Source organism: Cetorhinus maximus, chromosome 24, assembly GCF_964194155.1.
Source record: "Cetorhinus maximus chromosome 24, sCetMax3.hap1.1, whole genome shotgun sequence".
In the NCBI taxonomy this organism is placed as follows: Eukaryota; Metazoa; Chordata; class Chondrichthyes; order Lamniformes; family Cetorhinidae; genus Cetorhinus; species Cetorhinus maximus.
Window position 1 is genome coordinate 6,345,908 of NC_135902.1, and position 22,528 is coordinate 6,368,435.

At 41.1% G+C, this 22,528-nt stretch overlaps 1 protein-coding gene across 1 annotated transcript in view; it reads right to left on the minus strand.

Moving 5' to 3' along the window:
• tbcd (tubulin folding cofactor D) overlaps window positions 1–22,528 on the minus strand; it is a 270,699-nt gene that overhangs the window by 244,105 nt on the left and 4,066 nt on the right. Inside the window, exons 2-6 of the mRNA XM_078570695.1 lie at window positions 19,912–19,962; window positions 13,647–13,744; window positions 13,423–13,524; window positions 8,416–8,562; window positions 2,829–2,884 (exon numbers count right to left, since the gene is read on the minus strand). Coding sequence (XP_078426821.1) covers window positions 2,829–2,884; window positions 8,416–8,562; window positions 13,423–13,524; window positions 13,647–13,744; window positions 19,912–19,962 — 454 coding nt within the window. The remainder of the gene's footprint in view (window positions 1–2,828; window positions 2,885–8,415; window positions 8,563–13,422; window positions 13,525–13,646; window positions 13,745–19,911; window positions 19,963–22,528) is intronic.

The window sequence follows — 22,528 nt, forward strand, 5'->3', positions numbered from 1 at the left end:
ATCCCATTTATGTAAAAACAATTTCACAAACTATCACATCGTACTAAACAACTTTCCATGCGAAAGTGATTATAATCAGTTAAAAATCTGAAAGCCCAAAAGCAAAATACTGCAGATGCTGGAAATAAAAGCATAAAAAATAGGAGCTGCAGTAGGCCATATGGCCCCTCGAGCTTGCTCTGCCATTCAGTAAATTAATCTGATTGTGGCCTTAATTCCACTTTCTGCCTGTTCCTCAATCTGAAATAAAACAGAAAATGTTGGAAATACTCAGCAGGTCTGGCAACATCTGTAGAAAGAAAAACAGAGTTAATGCTTCAGGTCATGGACCTTTCATCAGAACTGGGAAGAGTTGCAAGTGTAAAATGCAATGAAAATGTAGAAATTAAAAATATGTAAATCCCTGAATAACATAATGAAGATGAGGATTAAGAAATGAAGAACTTGAACTCTATCATTAGTTTCTGGACATCAAGTGTTTGAAGAAGAATCCAAATACTTTCAGTAACCTGCAGCACCACAGCATAGCATCAGAATTCAAATGGTACACTAGCTTGTGTTGGTATTTTGCAATCCTGCAGCATTATGGAAGAGAAATTAATAGGTTTGGTGAAATGCTATCATCTGTCACACCATCTTCAACTGATGTTAAGATAATGTTATTGAATGACTAGTAAAACAATGAACTAACATGAATAGTCTACTGTCAACTACAAAGCACACATATATGGCAACTAAAAATATAAATATACAGTGTAATTTTCTTCCCATTCCTTCAGTCCCCTTATGCTACACGATCTGCTTCCATGCCCTTACTGAGTCCTCTCTGCAACAGAACATTAGGTGGCGTTTGTGAGCACATCACATTGACACCCTTCGCTTCAGCAGAAGTTGAAGGCAGAAGAGAAAGAAAAAAAATGACCATTGCAATTCCACATCCTACCACTGTGTGGCAGATTTCACCAGTCTATGATTTACACCATCAACTCCTAAACTGTGCTTCTTACATTATTCCAACAAGATTTGTCTTAGACCAAAGGTCTGCACTGAAAGATAGTTAATCTTTCAAAAATTGTTGCAGCATTATTATATTGTGAATTAAAAACATACAGTTACTGAAAACTAATGGCCATTAGGATGACATTTGTTTTAATACATTTAAGTTGGTTACATTATTTAAGTCCTAAATTAGATTTGTTGCAGTCTGCATTCCTTCGTACCTTAGCGTGAATGTAGCACCCTCCTCCACATCTTCTGGACATGCACAGGAGCTTCAGTATTGTTGCAAATAGTCACCAGTCTATTATCCCAAACAAAAACAGAATTACCTGGAAAAACTCAGCAGGTCTGGCAGCATCGGCGGGGAAGAAAAGAGTTGACGTTTCGAGTGACTCAAAACGTCAACTTTTTTCTTCTCCGCCAATGCTGCCAGACCTGCTGAGTTTTTCCAGGTAATTCTGTTTTTGTTTTGGATTCCCAGCATCCGCAGTAGTTTTTTGTTATTATCCCAAATACTGCCTAGTTCTTAGGGCTGTCACTGAATACACTTGACAAAAAAACAAGTCAGGAGGATTCTGCAGATCCTCATCAAGCTTTGTGACGAATTTAATGCCACAGGTGGCCCTTGATCAGGATGTTTTTGAGGCTGTCTCAGTAGCAGAAAGCCATATGCCCTATTACTGCAGCAGAAGGAAGAATCCATATTCATAACAACAGAACGGGGATGGTAATCTTGTTCATGTTGGTATTTCACAATCCTTCTTTATGGAATAGAGAAATGAATAAGTAACTCTAACTCCTGTCACACCATTATCCGTCAGTGAAAATTAAAGTTATGAGCGCAAGGTGGATGTGATAGGATTTCATCAGAATATTCCAGCTTCTTCACTATACGAGTAGAAAAACAATGGACTCATGTCAACAATCTAACATCAATTTTGAAGACCAATGTAGCAACTAAAAAGTATAAATATTACTGAAAAAGAGAGACATTCTGTCGAAGTTTTTGCCTTGTACTCATCGGGATAAACTGCCAGGTTTCAACCGATCAGAACAATTATAATACAGGAGAAAAGGAGTGCTGATTGGTTGGCAAGGCAACTCTGACTGGCTGAGGTGTTACCATGGAGAAAGCAACAGGGAATTACGGGCTCCCCAGGCTCCCAGGTAATCCAAAAAGGTGGAAGGCTTGAACATATTTGTTCTGTTTACAGAGAACAGGCCCCTGTGTATGAATGCACCTCGATTCTAGCAAGTTAAATGAGCTACATTACAAGTTCGACTGATTATCTTAAATTGATTGTTAGCACAGCTACTTGCGCACTCAGGATTGTTCAGCAAATGCTGCCAAATGGCAGAACCACAACTAACAGTAGACATTTTGTTTTGGGTTTTACAAGTGTGGGCTGGTTGAGTACGGTCTGTACTCTGCCTATAAAAATATACACTTCAATTCTCTTCCCTTTCTTTTAGTCCCCTTGTTCTGTACACCATCCCCTGCTGTCTCAGAAGCTCCAGTGTCAAATCATTGCACACAGTGGGAAGGAGACTAATCTACTCCAACTCTCATAAAGGTAATGAGTTCTTGTATCAGCATGATGATTCTTCATATAGTGGCTCCTCACAGTAACAAGTAATCTACTTCCCCATTACAACACAATTAATCTTCATAAGATGAAGCCGTTCTGTACAAGTGCTAATGTAAAAGACCTTCTTTAGCTCCATGTTTATTATATTCACATATACACAAGCTCTTGTAAAATTCAACATGAAAAACTGTCAAGCGTTCAGAAGCAACAGCTAAATAATGAGTACTTTAATGCACTTACTTGGATACAAGGACAGCAGCAGCATCCCTTGCTTTGTCACTGACTGTCAGGTAAGACTAGAATGAAAACAAAATTTCCATCATTCACTGAAAATGTCTTACAATGTACCAAAAGTAATGAATGTGAGGAAAGTCCTAATCTCTGCTATATCAGACTAGAAGCGCAGAACTACAGAGATGGTAATTTTTGGTGTGAACACTTGAGAATTGCTATCACGAAGCTGGACATGCAGCACAGAACTAATCCTATTTTCCGCACTCCAATCCTGAAAGTTGGAAGCTGGCATCAGTTTCATAGGCGCTGAGAATCTTCGAACACCTCATACAATTGGCCATTCTTTAGGTGGTGAGCCTCAACAGTGAATGCAACAGCCAAGCCAACTTCCACCCACACACTATTTCTAAGGTCACGAAATAGTAGTCTGGTTTAATAGGAACGCTGCTAACTTCTTTGCCTCTTTCAGTTGGCAAAAAAAGATGTCCGCACGAAAAGCAGGAGGTTCACCAGGTCTTCTGGCCAACAATCGATGCCATCAAAAACTAATTAACTGGCCATTCACTGTATTTGCTCTTTGTAGGATATCACTGTGAACAAATTGGTTTACCTACATAAATCACAATAATTACATTGAAAGGTAAATTGTTGGTTATGAGCGTACTTTGGGAAGTCAAGATGCATAAGGAGCAATGTTAATTCACAACTTGATATTTCCCCCAATTCCTCTGGTAACTTCTCATCAGCATGCATCCAATCTTCTTCCGTCTCTTTCCTATAAATTGTTCATCATTATCACCTCACCAGCCACACACTGACCCTTCCTTCCTTAAGCTTCTACATCAAGCAGCTCCTCATCCTCAATGGCTTCTATCTTTACTTCAACTCCTCAAACAATTTTCCTCTGAATTCACCGCTGTCCTGTCATCCTTCAATATCATTCTTCACAAAATTTCCTACCCATGTCATTGCCATGTTTCAGTTATATCCCACGTCCACAAATTCTAACAGGGCTATCCTTTGATATTTCCTGATCGATCTCTCTCGACCCATATGCCCAAATCTTTGTACAATACCACATAATGTGTAACATCCAGCTGTACGAAAACTCCCAGGAGCCTACACCTCACGCTCAAATTCAAAAATCCCTTGCCTCTGACTTCACACACCTGTTATGACTTGCTTAACCATCCTTTCAGCTTAGTCCTTGGAGCCCTTCATTGCAGCAAAACAATTTACCTACATAATAAAAACAGAAAATGTTGGAAAAACTCAGCAGGTCTGGCAGTATCTGTGGAGGGAGAAACAGAGTTAACGTTTCAAGTCCATATGACTCTTCTTCAGAGCTAAGGAGTAGAATCCATCACATTTCTACTCTTTAGCTCTGAAGTAGTCATACGGACTCGAAACATTAACTGTTTCTCTCTCCACAGATGCTGCCAGACCTGCTGAGTTTTTCCAGCATTTTCTATTTTTATTTCAGACTCATTGCATCTGCAGTATTTTGCTTCTATTTACCTCCATGCCTGACCTTTCCATTGTATAGTTCTCATCTTCACTCCCTCAAAGCTGAAGTACATAAACTTGACCACACCAAGCACACAGCTGGCCTCGGAATCTATTAAACCGACTGGCTTGACCATGTCAAGCACTGTGGTGCTTCACTCTCCTCAGCCAAACCACCGGGATCATCTGGAGAGTAAAGGTTAGCCCAGGTGCCTTTTTCTACAACTAACTACTTCCTCAAACAAAAACAAAAATACCTGGAAAAACTCAGCAGGTCTAGCAGCATCTGCGGAGAGGAACACAGTTAATGTTTCGAGTCCGAATGATCCTTCAAAAGAACTGAGTAAAGGTAGAAGAGAGGTGAAATATAAGCTGGTTTAAGGTTGGGGGGGGGGGGGGGGGAGACAAGAAGAGCTGGATAGAGGGCCAGTGATAAGTGGAGATAACCAAAAGATGTCACAGACAAAAGGACAAAGAGGTGTTGAAGGTGGTGATATTATCTAAAGGAATGTGCTAATTAAGGGTAGAAAGCAGGACGAGCAAGGTACAGATAGCCCTAGTGGCGGTGGGTATGGAGGAGAGGGTTCATGATCTAAAATTGTTGAACTCAATATTCAGTCCGGAAGGCTGTAAAGTGCCTAGTCGGAAGATGAGGTGCTGTTCCTCCAGTTTGCGTTGAGCTTCACTGGAACATTGCAGCAGGCCAAGAATGGACGTGTGGGCATGAGAGCAGGGTGGAGTGTTGAAATGGCAAGCGATAGGGAGGTCTGGGTAATACTTGCGGACAGACCGAAGGTGTTCTGCAAAGCGGAAACCCCTCAAACCCCTTTCTCCCCTTCTCCCTAAAACATCAAGCGTGAGGAGCTCTTTGACTTGTTTGTCAACAAGACATAAGACGCAGCTGCCTCCTCTTCTTCCTACCCATCTCTTTGCTCCCTATGTTAATAGGTCCCTAGTCAGATGGTGAAGTATGAAACTAGACGCAAATTATTTTCTTGGTAATAGGTTTATTTACAGAATGCAGCATTGCATATTTCGCCTTCTACTTCAGTGTCCTAATAGTCTCTCTGTGAGTGCTCTTGATACTTAAATAATACACAGGTATCTTATCAATATAATTAACATATCACAACACCGAGACCTTGGCTTCCCCGTCACTCTCGTCCTGAATTCTTGTCTCTCTTGCAGCAGCCATGCCTACCTGACCCACCAATCAACACCTTACCCTCTCCAAGCTCATCACATCTATTATGCCCACCTCCTGCACCCTGGATCCCCTTTCACTCCCATGTTCCTGATGTTGTTGTCAACAGTGTGTGACACAATCAACACCATGCTTCTCCAACATCCAGTTCTTTTGAATTGTTTGCACAATTCCACTTCCGACCTATGCAAACTCAGCCAGAACATCTTGAGAAACAGCTTTTCTTCCCTTCTTGCACTTATCATTTTCTGAATCCCACCCCTCCAATTCCAGGATATATCCTAACCATCCACCCACCCACCACACACCTCACCACCTCAACTATAATATACTGCAGAGAGAAATGTCAGCTTTCTCATGTACATTGATGATATCTAACACTACCTCTCAACTACCTCTAAGCCCTTATCTGTTAAACTCCTTGTGTGAACTTCAGTTTGATGTGTTTGAGTTTCCTCATGCCCCACAGTGGGGAGACCAAAGGCATCTTCTTCAACCCCTGCCAAACACAGCTCCCTGGATAGTGATGCCATTCCCCTCCTCAACCATCATCTCTCGTTGAACCAGGCTGTTTGCAATCTCAGCATCCTGCTCTACACAAAGACGAGATTCAGGCCACAAGGATACTCTATAGCAGGAAAACCACTTACCTTTGCTGCTACAACAATTACTCGCCTCTGCCCCAATCTCAACCTCTTCATCGTAACAGAAGTAGGCTACTTAGCTCCTTGAACCACTTCAACAATTTAATGAGACCACAGCTGATTTGTAACCTAACTCCACATACCCAATCTTTTCCCCATATCCCTTAATACCTTTGGTTAACAAAAATCTATCAATTGCAGATTTAAAATTTTAAATTAACCTAGAATCCTTTGCTGTAGGCAGAAGAGAGTTTCAAACTTTATCCATCCTTTGCACATGGAAGTGTTTCCAAACCTCACTCCTGAAAGGCCTGGCTCTAACATATGCACTGCCTGTCCTTGACTCCCCAACTAGGGGAAAAAGGGTAGCTAGAAAGAGAGGAACTATCAGTTCCGTTAATAACCTGGAAACTTCAATCAAATCGTGTGTTAATCTTTTCAATTCCGGGGAGTACAACCCCACTTTGTGTGATTTCTCCTCATAATTTAATCTTTGGAATAATAATGGGGAACCTTGAAATGGCAGAGGAATAAATACTTTGTATCAGTCTCCACGGTAGAAGACACTAATAGCATACCAAAAATACAAAATAATCATGGGGTAAAAGGTGGGGAAGAAATAAATACAATAACTATCACTAGAGAAAAAGTACTAGGGGAACTAATGGGGCTAAAGCAGATAAGTCCCCTGGACCTGATGGGTTGCATCCTAGAATATTAAAGGAAGTAGCTACACAGGTAGTGGATGCACTGGTAGTAATCTTCCAAAAATCCTCAGATTCTGGAAAAGTCTCAGAAGATTGGAAAACTGCCAATGTAACGTCTTTATTCAAAAAGGAAGACAAAAAACAAGCAACTATAGGCCAGTTATCTTAATATCTGTCGTTGGGAAAATGTTAGAGTCTACTATAAAGGATATAATAGCAGAGCATTTAGAAATGCATAATATAATCAAGCAGAGCCAAGCATGGCTTCATAAAGGGGAAATCATGCCCGACAAATTTATTAGAATTCTTTGAGGAGGTAACAAGCAGGATAGATAAAGGGGAACCAGTAGGTGTAATACATTTGGATTTCCAAAAGGCATTTGATAAGCTACCCCACCTAAGTTTACTTAATAAGATAAGAGCCCATGGTGTTGGGGGTAGTATATTAGCATGGGTAGATGCTGAGAGATTGTTTCCCCTTGTGAGAGAGTCTAGGACTAGACGGCATAATCTCAGAGCAAGGGGTTGCCCATTTAAGACAGAGAGGAATTTCTCCTCACAGAGGGTAGTGAATCTGTGGAATCCTTTACCACAGAGGGCTGTAGTGGCCGAGTCGTTAAGTATATTCAAAGCTGATATAGACAGATTTTTCATCAGTAAGGGAATCAAGGGCTATGGGGAAAAGGCAGGAAAATGGAGTTGAGCGTTATCAGATCAGCCAGGATCTCATTGAATGGCGGAGCAGACTCAATGGGCCGAATGGCCTATTTCAGCTCCTACGTCTTATGGTCTCATAATTCAAATATCATTCTGCAATGTCTAAAACATTATTAACGCCTTCATCATTTCCAGACTGAACCACTCAATCTGCTTGCTGACCTCACATCCTCCACCATGTATGAGCTTCAGCTTGTGCAAATATCTGCTCCACATATCATGTCATGCACAAAATTGCATTTGTCCATCACCTCAGTTCTCATTAACCTACAGTGGCTCTGCAGCCAAGTTTAAAATCCTCATTCTTAAATGCATTCTCATTCTCTCTCTGCATTTAGATACAGAGAAGAAACAGTAGAATTTAAGCACTGACCATTGGCCTACTCCATTCCTCCAACCTCAAATCTTAGTTTCCTACTTTTTAAATCCAGTTTTTTATCCAGTCCCACATTCTGCCCATTTAAGTTTTCACTCTTTATGGCTTTGCCAATTTGTGTTGCCACTTTCAATGATTCATGTATCTGTAGTTCAAGTTCATTCCTCCACCATATTTAGTTTCTTGCCTTCGAAGGAAAAAGTAGCCTCCTTATTCATCCTTCAGAAATTAACATTTCCATTTGGGTAAATCCTCGTAAACCATTTTGGCAATTTCTCCAGAGTTCTTCTTCATTCTTTTTATTTGACTACACCAGAACTACACCAGTGTGATAACATTAGTTTCTTGTGTCTTTGTACTCTATTCCTCTAGAAATGAAACCCCAGTTGTAATATATAAAACAGACAATGATAACACAGCAGAGAATCACAGCACTCACCTTTGCTACATTCAAAATCCGATCCATAGTTGGTGTCCTAGACTGTGCTGCCAGTGTCGAGTTGTTACCATCAAGTCTTGCCATATCAAACGGGAGCAAGCAGGTCATGGATAACCACAACAAAAGTATGTAACGAGTCTCCCAGGTCTGAAAGACAAAAAAAAAGTCAAATCAGAGCCATCAAAACCACTCTCGCGCATACAAGCCTTGGAACACTAAAATACCATCCAGGAGACTACAATTTGAATTCAGGATTAATGCCAGTGGGTTAAGAGCTCATTTATTCCTACCCAATGAGAACTCAGGTATTTCCTCAGGCTGTATTCCTGAGTTAGGCTACAAACTGCAATCATTCCAACATTGGGAGGAAAATTATAAACTAACCCACAAAAGACCTCCAAACATGCTCATTTCAAAAAGAATGTACGGCAGGTTCAATGAGAGGAAATTGGTCAAAATCAGATGGGAGTTCTTTTTCCCTGTCTGAAACAATGGCTTCGCAATTATAAATAGATCAATGAATAAACGCTACCATAATAGGAACATCTTTCAGAGTACATACAAACAGTTCATGTGATGAAGGAGGTGGTATTAAGCAACAAATGTAATGTTTGTCAGCATGAAAAACAGGATTATCTGGACCCATGCTGCAATGGACTAAGAATGGGTGATTACCATTAGCCAGTAAGGAAAAGAAGATGAACTACTGGAATCAGTCCAACACTAAGAATCTGTATAAAGACAAACTCTTTAGCTGCCTGATAACAATGGATCATAGGCCTATGAGTAGCCTTCAGCATAACCCATCTTGTCCAGTAGAGGAAGTACAGACACAAGAAACAGAACTATAAAAGACTTGAACATCTAATGCACAATAATCTATACTGAAAAATTACAAAATACTATTTCTGACAACCTAATATAATGTTTTAAAATTTCAAGTTCCTCAGTTACACAGGAACTATATGAAGTTCTAACAGCAGCACTAATATAGTTGAGTGTCAGTCCCTACAAAACACCAAAACAGTTTTAAAGCAACAGCAGAGCTTACTGTTTGTGACATGGCTTTCAAGCTATCACTTGTCTTCTAAACCACAGTCTGTATGCAAAGTGGAGTTGGATTCTCAAGCTCCCTTTCCTTCTTCACAACCAATATATGAAACAAGTATATATGCCTCAAGATAAGCTTGCATTTAGCATGAATAAATGAACAGCATGTAAACTATCATGGAATACAAAATTGCATCCCAATTATTCTAATTCACAAGTAGGGGGCCAAATCCATATGGCATAAAACTGAATACAATGTGTCCCCATTTATGCCTCTATATGTCAGTACCAGTAATCCAAAATCATCACCCTCTCCTCAAAAAAACCTTGTCCCCACCGTCCTTGAAAACTACAGCCCCATCTCCAACCTTCCCTTCCTCTCCATTATCTGCTAACATGCTGTTGCCTCTCAAATCGGAGCCCATCTTTCCTTGAACTCAATGTTTGAATCCCTCCAATCAGGTTTTCGCCCTGCCACAGTTCCAAAACAGCTCTTATCATAGTTACAAATGGTATCCTATGTGATGGTGACAAAGATAAACTTATGCTTACTCCTCCTTCTTAACCTGCCTGCAGTCTTTGATACACTGATCTACCATCCTCTTTAGATACCTCTCCACCATCGTCAAATTGGGTGGGACTCCACTCACCTAGTTCCATTCTTATCTATCTAATCATAGCCAGGGAATGATCTGCAATGGCTTCTTTCCTCCTGTACCATTAGCTCTGTTGATTCCCATAGATCTACCCTTGGCCTGCTCCAATTTTCTATCTATATGCTGCCCCTTGGCAGGATCATCCAAAATCACAATGTAATTATTCACATGTATATTGAAGATACCCAGCTCTATCTTACCACCACCTCTCTCAATTCCACTGTCGCTAAATTACCAGATTGCTTGTCTAACACCCAGTACTGGATGAGCAGAAATTTCCTCCAATACTGGGAGGACTGAAACCATTGTCTCGGTCCCCACTGCACACTCCATCTCCTAGCTACCGACTACATTGCCTTCCCTAGCAATTCAGTCACCATCTTTTCAAGGACAATTATGGATGGCCAATAAATGCTGGTCTAGGCAGCAACGTCCACATCCCATGAACAAATAAAAATAATGCTGCTGAATCCCATGCCTTTGTTACCTCTTGACTCAACTCCTGGCCAGCTCCCAAGTTTTACCCTCCATAATCTTGAGGTCATCCAAATCTCTGCTGCCCATGTCCTTACTCACACCGAGTCAATTCACCCATCAGTCCTATGCTCGCTGACCTACACTGGCACCCAGTTAAGCAATGCCCCATTTTAAAATTATTCTGTTTTCATATCCCTTCGTGGCTTTGTTCCTCCTTTTCTCTGTAATCTCTTCTAACCTGACAATCCTTTGAGATATCTGCACTTCTGTAATTACAGCCTCGTGGGTCCTGCTTTTGATTATTCTTCCATGCGTTGCAATGCCTTCAGCTGCCAAGATGCTCCTTAAAATCTACTTCTTTGACCAAGCTTTTGGTCATTTGCACTAATATCACCTTATATGTCAAAGTTTGCTTTATAACACTCTTGTGAAGTGACTTGGGATATTTTATCATGTTAGGGGTGCTATATCAATAAAGGTTGTTGTTGTAAAAACTCAAATCACTATTAATAGATTAAAATATTAAGGGAATAAAATATGCAGTGGTGAAACTTATGCATAAAATGTTGGCACAATTTCCCCCTAATTGTGTAAAGGTATCAGTACATGGAACGAAAACAGGGCAAAAAGGGCATTTGCATAATCGCAATCTCCTTATTTTTCACCAATTAATATAAATTTATAGAAAATTGGGCTAGCTCCATTACTGGCAAAGTCTGAGATTAAGCCAGTCTGTTCGCAACCTTGATCCCAAGTTGAGCTTCCTACCTCATATCCGTGCCATCACTAAGATCACCTTCTCCACTTCCATAATGTCACCCATCCCTCTCAGAAAACCTGCTGCTGAAATGCTCTTTCAAGTCTTCATTACACCTGGGCTTAACTATTCCAACACACTCCAGGCTGGTCTCCCATTCTACCCTCCATAAAAAACATGAGGGCATCCAAAACTCTTAGCTTGCAGCAAGTCCCATTCTCATATCACCCCTGTACTCACTGACCTACATTGGCTCCTGTTCAAGCAACATCTTGACGTTAAAGTTCTCATCCTTGTTTTCAAGTCCCTACATGGCCTCACCCCTCCCTACCTCTGTAACATACACCTGCCCCATATTCCTCTGAGATATCTGCACTCCTCTAAATCTGGCCTCTTGTGCTTCCGCAATTCTAATTACTTCACCGTTGTACCAAATACAAGAAACCTGTACATGGTAAAATTTAAAAAAATGGGTTTTCAATACAAAAAACAAGGGGAGGATGAGGGTGTAATTAATCACCTTTTGCATACAGAAGTTCCTCAATTACATGCTATATTGAAGGGATCTATTCCTCAATAGCAAATAATAGGAAATTGCAGGAAAGTATCCAAGTTATTCTGATTGCTCTGCGTTTCCCCTCTTTCCTGAGGTTCTCTCCAGCAACATTTTCACTCCACATAAGATGGCTGAAATTGCACAGCTCATCAATCAGCTTACCTTCCAGATTATTGCCCCTTAGGTTTTCCTCATGACTCTCGCCACCAGGCCTTTTTCTTTATTTGTTCATGGGATGCAGGCATCGGTGGCTAGGTGACAAGCCGCCCATTCTAATCCCACCTTCAAGCACCCGTTCCGTAACCTTACAGCACTTCAGGTGTAGATCCAGGTACCTTTTAAATGAGTTAAGCATCGCTGCCTCAACCACCAATCTGGGCAGCAAATTCCAGACACCAGGCATCCTCTGGGTGAAAACGTTTTCCCTGATATCCTCTCTAATCCTTCTACCTAACACCTTCAATCTGTGCCAGCTGGTAATTGACCTCTCCACTAGGGGAAACACATCTTCCCTGTCTACTCTATCTCAGCCCCTTATAATTTTGGACACCTCAGTTAGGTCATCCCTCAGCCTCCTCTGTTCTAAGGAAAACAACCTCAACCTACCTAATCTTTCCTCATAACTCCAATTTTTCAGCCCTGGCAACATTCTTGTAAATCTCCTCTGTAGCAATTATGTCCTTCCTGTAATGTGGTGACCAGAACTGTATGCAAAATTCCAGCTGTGGTCTCACCAGCGTTTTATACAGTTCCAGCATTACATCCCTGCTTTTGTATTCTATGCCTCATCCAATAAAGGAAAGTATTCCATATGCTTTCTTTACCACCTTATCCACCTGTCCTGCCACCTTCAGGGACCTGTGGACATGCTCTCCAATGTCTCTCACTTCCTCTACCCCTCTCAAAATCCTCCCGTTTATTGTGTATTCCCTTGTTTTGTTTGCCCTCCCAAAATGCATTACCTCACACTTCTTCAGATTAAATTCAATTTGCCACTCAAATCATTGATACAATTCTGGAGACAACAGCTATCCTCTTCACTATCAACTACACGGCCGATTTTTGTGTCATCTACAAATTTCCCAATCATGCCTCTCACATTTAATTGAAAATCATTAATAGATACCGCAAACAACAGGAGACCCAACACTGAGCTCTGTGGAACGCCACTGGAATCCACTTTCCATTCACTGAAACATACGTCAATCATTATCCTTTGTTTCGTGTCACTGAGCCAATTTGGACCCAACCTGCCACATTCCCCTGGGGAACAGAGTTCGCAAGGGACATTTTCTAACTGCCAAGAGAAACTAATGAATGACTGTGTTCATTTGCCGGGAAACTTGTGTTTGGCTTTTCAACAGCCCATGATTTCGGTGACTTTTTTTTCCCCAACTCCTAAGAACACAGATTGTTTTTTTTTTACAAAATACATGTTACAAGTCATTGTTTATCCAAATCCTTTCTGTAACAACAGTCCACAAATTTCTGAATTGTGACTCTCTACTTACATCACAGTCTTTTGGGTCTTGCTGAGTGAGTAAATTCAAGACTGGGTGCAAATCCACGACTTCATGAGGGAACAATCTCAGAAAATATTTATAGCCACGCACCTGCAATGGCAAAAAAATTTTGCTATTCCAACATCGGCTTGTTAAGTAATACATAAACAGATTTATTGATGTATAAATCTTTAAGTGAATAAATCTTTAAGTGAATATTTTATGCAGAATACCTTTGAGATGAGATAAAGGAATTTGAATGCAAGATGTACAAGAGATGAAGGAGAATGCTCACTGCGCACTATGTCCAGTAGAATATTCAGCATCCATTCTAGGAGAGTTACAAAATAAAGTTGTATGGAGAGATCCATCACAAGGACAGCAATATATCCTTTATATTATCATAAAACAGGTTCCTGCTAAAGTTCAACTTTCCCAAGACATGAAGAAGGGTTGACAATCAAAAACATTGAATTTTTGTCAATTTACATCTTGAGAGAACTCATAAGCAACTCAGCTATAAATAAAGACAAATGGTAACATTACATACATTATATCTGTATTCAAACTGCCTCAAAGGACATTCAGAATGCTATGATTCTGCAGCCAATCATTTCAAACCAAAATTAGCATTTCCCAAACATTCTCACATCAGTAAATAGTTTCACCCATTTTTTAAAAAACATGTAATGCATCATGAGAGAACTCTAATGTGGTTTGCTTTAAATCTAAGTGCAGCTTTAAGATATTAAGATGACAAGTTAGTATTCATGGACAAGCAATATCAATTTAAGGGAGAACCTGAAATCAAATTAAGTAATTTTCTGCCCAGATCAATTTTTAGTTGAGAATAAATTAAGGTTGTTTGAAGTTAACCCTCCAGATACCATTGATGAGGTTATGCAATTTTCACATCTAATATCAATCTGGTTGTATCTATGATATGGTAATATTGTCAACGTTCAACAACAAGGCTTTCCACTGACTGAAAGAGCAGCCTTAAAGTTAGTTTACAAAACAGCCTTTTTTCTTATTGCAAAAAGTCCTCCAAAGTATTGGTACCATAGGGTACGAAAAGCACTTCACATGAAAAGATAAAGGAGACGATAATCAGAACAGATAGAAGAGTTTGAATTGATAGAAAAAAGAAATAGGGAAGAAGGAAAAAAGAAACAAAGTAAGCACAAAAAACTTGTTTTTATTTTCACGTAAAATTGTGTTTCAATTTAAATTAGTTACTTGAGGTACACATGGCAGTAATGCACCATTTCCTAATTGACTATCTTATTAGCATTAATATCTACTTGAGTGCCGCAATGCATTAACTGAAAACAATAGAATTAACTGGTCTCGGGAAACATCATCTTCCAGAAATTGCCAACATCTAGGGGTTAAGCAAATTAAATTTAAAGGGTTTGAATGTGAAGAGCTTCAGCGACATTAGACTGCAAAAAGTATTACTTTAATTTAGAAACTGGCAGACAAAGCATGTCGAAGTACATTTTTTATTCAGTCTGTAGCTTAGTGCATTCGTTACTCCCACCATCGTCACAGGACTGAACTAAGGAGGTTTAGAGAGTTTCATACAATTCATGAGCTACAGCACCAAACAGCAGTTAGCAGTCTGATCTCTGGGAAAACACTTGCCCCACCTAATTGCAGTTCCTGATGGTCAGTCACACAATGGAGCCAAGAACAGAAATGGAGAACTTTGTGGCTCAGAGGATCCTTGCAAACACAAGTTAATTACATTTTTTAAACAAGTTAATTCAATGCCAGTGGCATTCTAAAGGAATGAAGATTGTATCCGAGTACAATATTTATTCATGGTCATTTCCAGTTTTTAAACTCCCTTTCCTTTCTCACAGTTATGCAAAAAAGTAAAACAATCAAAATAAGCGTTAACAAAAAGGCTGACAGCTATGCTAGAAGACTACAGCAGTACTGGAATATATTAAATTGACTGTGTGCATTAAAAGGTATATGAGTGTACTTTAGTTCAGCAGCTAAATATATGGGTCCGGACTTTACGATAGTAATGCCAGTTAAACTGTCAGCGTTCACTGTCAGTACTCCTCAGAAGCCGACAGCAACTTCTGGGGTCCGCATATGTACAGTAAAATGCAGAAATCCACAAGTTGCTGTCAGTGATTCTATGCTTCTCTAGAAGGTGTGCTGTTGAAATCCACCCAGACTGCAATCAATTGGAAAACACTAAACTAACGAGAACTTCCACTTAGTTTCACTATAAAACGTGCACCTTGTTGGGAGAGGTGTAACAGTTTTAATGGTAGATTATATTCATAATTACTGCTAAACTGTATTACTGGCCCTGAATGATTAATCTTATATTTGTTAAAAGTCAAATTTCCCCATTATGATAAGAAATTCCAGATTTTTAAAAATTTTATTATATTTATCCTATACCTTAATGCCATGTGTATGTCCCAAACATTTCTTTCTTTATCTGTAAAAATTTTAAATTAAAAGTGATGGGATTCAGTGCTTTTTACTTCTTGGTTTGTCAGCGAGAGTACTTCAATGTGATTGCTTATTTATAATGACATCACTGCTGCTGGATGCCTGGAGATCCCTTTGACTTGGTTCAAGAAATAAACTGATATCAGGGAAAATCTACGCCTATGGGCGGCTTTCTTTGAGGTTAGAAGCAAACACCAATGCTTCGCTGCTGATTGCAAAATCCAGCCCACGGGATTGAACCAACAGAAAGCAGTAAGACCCTGTTTTAACTAAGATTTTTGGGATTTAATGAAAGCAATTAACCAAACCAAGAATTGTAAACCTGGTATGGAAAAAAAGTGATCAAATTTTAGCTCGCTTGCACAGGAGATTTTTCAAGATGACAGACATGGATTGCTGGACAAGTAGGGTGCAGACACAAAGCTAACTAATATTTATAACTTGTTTACACTAACTTAACTGCATGACCAAACATATCATTACCACTAACAAAATACAATAAATAACTCCACATGTGAGAAAGATCATATTCTAGTTATGACTTCTGACATTTGCAAACTGCTTGGCTCACTCACTCAGATACTTACTGAATCACGCTGCTGGCTTTGACACAAACTAATTCAGTGTTATGATCCCAGCTAATGTTACAACTGGACAAGCCTGGTCCCACGGTGGAACCCGGGTTGATAGATCCTAACTTTTATTTGTTTGTTTAGATATGTGGAATGGCTACTGAACAGAGTCACCGGAGTCAGCTAATGAACATTTAACAAAAGAATAAAACATTTATTTAACAAGAAATTATGAACTATATTACAATACTCCTTCACCCACAACTATACCTTTACAGGTATATACAGATTTGCAAGGATAATACAAGTTACAAAAGCTATCTTGTACTCCAACGTTCACAGTAAGTACACAGTCCATGTAAACCAATAGGTGATCTGTGGTCAGACACACTACACTCTGAAACCAAGTGACAGATGCCACCAGATAGATGCTATGGATCTCTCCTAAACTCCACCCCAGACGCTTGTCGCTGTGAGCCAACCAGTCTCACTGAACGCCATCTTTCACACGAGGATTTCCAATCTCCACTCTCCAACAACTCATTTTGGAATCTTCTCCCAAACCAATGCTTTCTCACAGACACCTGCAAGGGTTCACCTCCAGGGCTTCAAACTCTCTTTCCAAAGTTCCTCTCCCCTGGGTCACCACATGCATTCAAACCTTCTTCCACGCACTCACTCTCACCGACTCAGCTGTCAAAAGTACACCACTGCTTCACATGCCCATAGTAAAAGTTACAGATATTCAGCTGTCTCTGGATATTCTGGCCTCCACAGGCCTTTATATCACTTTAAATCTGCTTCCTGCAGCATTTGTTTCTTTAAGCTTGAAGCCTTTCTCTGCTCTTCACTCTTAACTTCACCTAACAGAACCTTTTCCACGTTCCTGTCTTCCTTTGACTAGAAAGTCTACTTTTGATCTATCCTGTTCTACTCCCCTGGATTTGGAGACTTTTTCTTTTTTAGCTTGTACCTACTATCTGTCCCTTTTCATGTCCGGCCTGTACTGCCTTCTTGAACCGCTGCAGTCCATGTGGTGTAGGTACATCCACAGTGCTATTGGGAAAGGAGTTCCAGGATTTTGACCCAGTGAAAGAACGGCGATATATTTCCAAGTCAGGATGGTGAGTGACTTGGGAGGGGAACTTCCAGGTGGTGGTGTTCCCAACTATCCGCTGGCCTTGTCCTTCTAGGTGGTAGCGGTCGTGGGTTCAGAAGGTGCTGTTTAAGGAGCCTTGGTGAATTGCTGCAGTGCATCTTGTAGATGGTACACACACTGCTGCTACTGTGCGTCAGTGGTGGAGGGAGTGGATGTTTGTGGATGCGGCGCCAATCAAGCGGGCTGCTTTGTCCTGGACGGTGTCAAGTTTCTTGAGTGTTGTGGGAGCTGCATTCATCCAGGCAAGTGGGGAGTATTCCATCACACTCCTGACTAGTGCCTTGTAGATGGTGGACAGGCTTTGCGGAGTCAGGAGATGAGTAACTCGTCACACAATCCCTAGCCTCTGACCTGCTATTGTAGCCACAGTATTTATATAGCTAGTCCAGTTCAATTTCTGGTCAATGATAACCCCCCCCAGGATGTTGATAGTGGGGGATTCAGTGATGGTAGTGCCATTGAACATCAAGGGGCAATGGTTAAATTCTTTCTTGTTGGAGATGGTCATTGCCTGGCACTTGTGTGCTGTGAATGTTACTTGCCACTTGTCAGCCCAAGCCTGGATATTGTCCCAGTTTTGCTGCATTTGGACATGGACTGTTTCCGTATCTTGGAGTTGTGAAAGGTGCTAAACATTGTGCAATCATCAGCAAACATCCCCACTTCTGACCTTATGATGGAAGGAAGGTCATTGATGAAGCAGCTGAAGATGGCTGGGCCGAGGTCAATACCCTGAGGCATTCCTGCAGTGATGTCCTGGAGCTGAGATGATTGACCTCCAACAGCCACAACCATCTTCCTTTGTGCTAGGTATGACTCAACCAGCGGAGAGTTTTCCCTCTGATTCCCATTGGCTCCAGTTTTGCTCGTGCTCCTTGATGCCATATTCGGTCAAATGCGGCTTTGATGTCAAGGGCAGTCACTCACTTCCCACCTCGGGAGTTCAGCTCTTTTGTCCCTGTTTAAACCAAGGCTGTAATGAGGTCAGGAGCTGAGTGGCCCTGGCGGAACCCAACCTGGGCATCAGTGAGCAGGTTATTGCTAAGCAAGTGTGGGAGGGGCCTGCCTCTCTGGACCCTGTTGCTTGGCAACAGCACAATTGTTTCTACTCTCATGTTTGCTTAACTTGTCTTAGGGTCATAAAATTCATTAGAAATGCAGGCACTTTTAAAGAAAAACTAAAATTCAACTTGACTTTTTCTTAACACACAAATACTGAAATACAAATCAAGCTTAATGCATTACCTGGAAGAATGTTGGAAACATATTCCACAGAAACTTTCAAAAGGCAATTGGACACACTTGAAAAGGACAAATTTACAGGGAAAAGACTGGGATGTGGACCTAAATTGGACAACTGTTTAAAAGAAGACTGTGTTTGCTGCCAATGCCATGCGTGCACAATTGTAGGTCCAGATTAACGGCCACCATCTTTATAGGGGGCAATATGCAGGGCATATGCATGGTCATCACTGTACCTGGCAGCAAGAAGACAGAATGATGTGACTTCCTATCTTGGACTGACTGATGGATTTTGGAAACTCCTAATACAGGGAAGGATTTGCAGTTGGGAATCTAAAATCTTTTCCTCATGGGATATTTTACTGCAGTCATGTTGGTCAGTGTTTCAAAGCTATGCCCCTCTACATAATGTAAGACTCGGTGCTACTGAGGCTGCGCTCGCCCCTGCTCAGCTTCCTGGAGCCGCACTGCACCGTACAGACAGTAATTTAAGTGGATTTTAGATTGCTGTGACTGTTGGACTATATTGCCTCTCCTCATTCTTCCCCCTTCTCCGGCAGTCTGAGTTTCAGGCTGCCGACTCCAGCAGTGATGTCAGTGGATGTCTGCACAAGTACCAACCAGTGCGCATGGCAGACAGGTATCGGCAGCCATCTTGCGTGGCCATATTGCATTGGCAGGAGACACACTGTTTAAAGAATCAATCCAGGCACAACGGGTCAAATGGTCTCCCTCTGAGATATAAGATTCTTATTTGAAAACAAGTTCAAGCTAATATTTATCACTGTATTTCGGATGTCAAAACAATGACATGTCTATGGAGCCATTCCCCTCAAATACTTGTGTTTTCTTCTGTCATTGTGACAATGTAGAATCATATAAATTTAAAGCACAGAAAAAGCCATTCATCACGTTGCGTCTGTGCCAGTACAAACAACAAATAGAAAGGTTGTCTGTTTATGCTGGAATCTATAACATGTATACTATCTTGTCCTTATCCACAGACTAGGAGAATGTAGTCCTTTCAAACATAAATCATCTTACCCAGATGTGGATCCAGCAGATGAGGTTGTTCCTGGTATTTATCCATTATGACTAGAACAAGGAAGAAAAATCTATTAGTGGGCAAAATATGTTTGGTTATTCAATATCCAGACATTAGTATCAGGATGAAAAACATATTTTTCATGAACAGTTACAATGCTGGCCTTGCAGCACCTCCGCCCAGATCTGTGTGACTTTGAGCCTTGGAGTTGCGACGTTGTCTGGTTATTGTCATGCTCCTGTTTGTAGGACCTTGCTGTGCACATATTGGCTGCCGTGCTTCCAACATGACTACAGTACATCTAAAAATTACTTCTTTGGCTATAACGTGCAGTGGGACATCCTGGGGTCATAACAGATGTAAAAATAAAATGCAAATCTTTCTTCTTTCATAGCTGTGTACCAATTGACTTGGCCTTGTAAATTCACTGGATGGAACACAAAGTCATCACAAACCAGTTCATTTCAGAGGATGAAATACTGACCACCATCCTACACAGCTAGGCCAAGTCTGAAAAAATAAGTTCCATTTATTTTTTACTTTATTCTTTCAATCGATGTGGGCATCACTGGCAAGGCCAGCATTTGTGGCCCATCCCTAATTGCCCTTGAACTGATTGGTTTGCTAGGCCATTTCAGAAGGCAGTTAAGGCCGTGGGTATGGAGTCACATATAGACCAGACTGGATAAGGATGGCGAATTTCCTTCCCGTGTCCCCAGACATTAGCTTGGGCCTCTGGATTATCAGTCCAGTGACATTACCACTACGCCACCATCTTGCTGCAAATTTATACAACATTATATATATCACATCCTCAGCAAATCACAACCAGTAAAGTACTTATGAAGCCACTGTTATGGGGACAAATGCAGCACTCAACGTACACACAGGAAGCTCACAGAAACAGCAAGACAAAAGAATGCTTTGTTATGCTATTGTTGGAGGCATTGGTTGAGGGAGGAGTATTGGCAATGGCACTGGAAGAATTCACTGCTCTTTTTCAAATAGTGCCACCGGTTGTTTGTGTACAAACAGACTGGGTCTCAGTTTAGTTCTTGCCCAGAAGACGGCACCTCCCGCGATGCAGCTTTCACTCAGTACTGTATTGTAATATCAATTTTAGATTAAGCTTAAGCCCTCAAGTCGAGCCCGAACCTCGATCATGGAACAAAATTGATGGAATTTATGGAAATGGGGCATTCCCTCAGGTTGACAGAAGCTGTACATGGACAATAATTCATGTGAGAAGTACAGGGAAAAAACAAAACTACATTAAAAATTTATAGAAATATGAGAATTTGATGATCAACAAGCTTAGTAAAATGCAAGAAAAAATTTTTTTCAATGATTTTTAAACTGGAAACCATTCTAAGGTTTGGCAATACTTGCTCCAACATTCATTACAGTCAATTTCAGAGAATCTGGCTAAAGATTTACTGGCCCAGATCTTCCAGTCTCCGGATAGTTGCCAACCAGACATTCCCCCCTCAAGATGCGCTACGGGAGTTCTTGGATGTCCAAATGCAAGGACTCCATGGGAAGTGCACAGGAAGTTTGAACTGCTCGTGGGCAATTCCCCTGCCCCCCCAGGAGCTCCAAAACTGTCTATAGCACTAGCTGCCGTATTCCGGTAAAGTTCAAATGCCCCAAAGCTTCTTTGAAAAATGATGGAGAGACACTAAGTGTGTAAGGGGGTAGGGTAGGCAAGTGTGTAAGGGGGTAGGGTGGGCAAATGTGTAAGGGGTAGGGTAGGTATGGGTATGGTGTGGGGTGGGTATAGGGTTAGGGTGAAAGGTGACTGGGGTGGCCGGTGGAGGGGTAGGGTGAAAGGTGGATGGGGTCACAGGGTGGCACATGAGTTTGGTGGCAGGTGGGTGAGGTGGTAGGTGGCTGAGTGGGTAGGTAGGTCCAGGGGGCTATTCAGACTAGGTAAATAATTTGGAACCGTCCGAAGTCTCCAACTCAGAGTTAGAGGCTACCCACCTACCACCCCACCCACCTTTCACCATACCCCCTTACACACTCACCTCTCTCCATAGTTTTTCAAGGAAGCTTTGAGGCATTTAAATGCTTTACTTACTGAAATATGGCAGGTTGGTGGGGTGGCAGGTGGGTATTCCCTAAAAAAGGGCAGTGAATTCTTCCTGTGCCAGACTGGGTAAAGATGGCAAATTTCCCCACCCACATTCACCCTACCCCATACCCACCCCACCCCCATACCCGCTTACCCACCCTACTCCCTTATACACTTATCTTCTCTCCATAGTTTTTCAAAGAAGCTTTGGGGCATTTAAACCCTGTACTTACTGGAATACTGACTGCAGCTAGTGCCATAAAAAGGGAGCATGGCTTCTGTGCGGATTCTCTCCGCTGCTGCCTGCGAGCTTTGCTGCACTGGGTCAGTTATACAGGATCCTCCATCAGAAGATTGGCCAAAAAAAATCAGAGGAAGTTAAGTGCATATTATTTTTGTCTGACCTGGGTCAGAAATAGGGGTTCCAATCCTGATTGGAATATTTGGGCCATTGTTGAATTGATGTCTTGATTGCAGTAAATTTGAGTAAAATAAAAAATTGTTGGTTTAATTTCACTCCTAACCAATGTTTGAAACGCAAA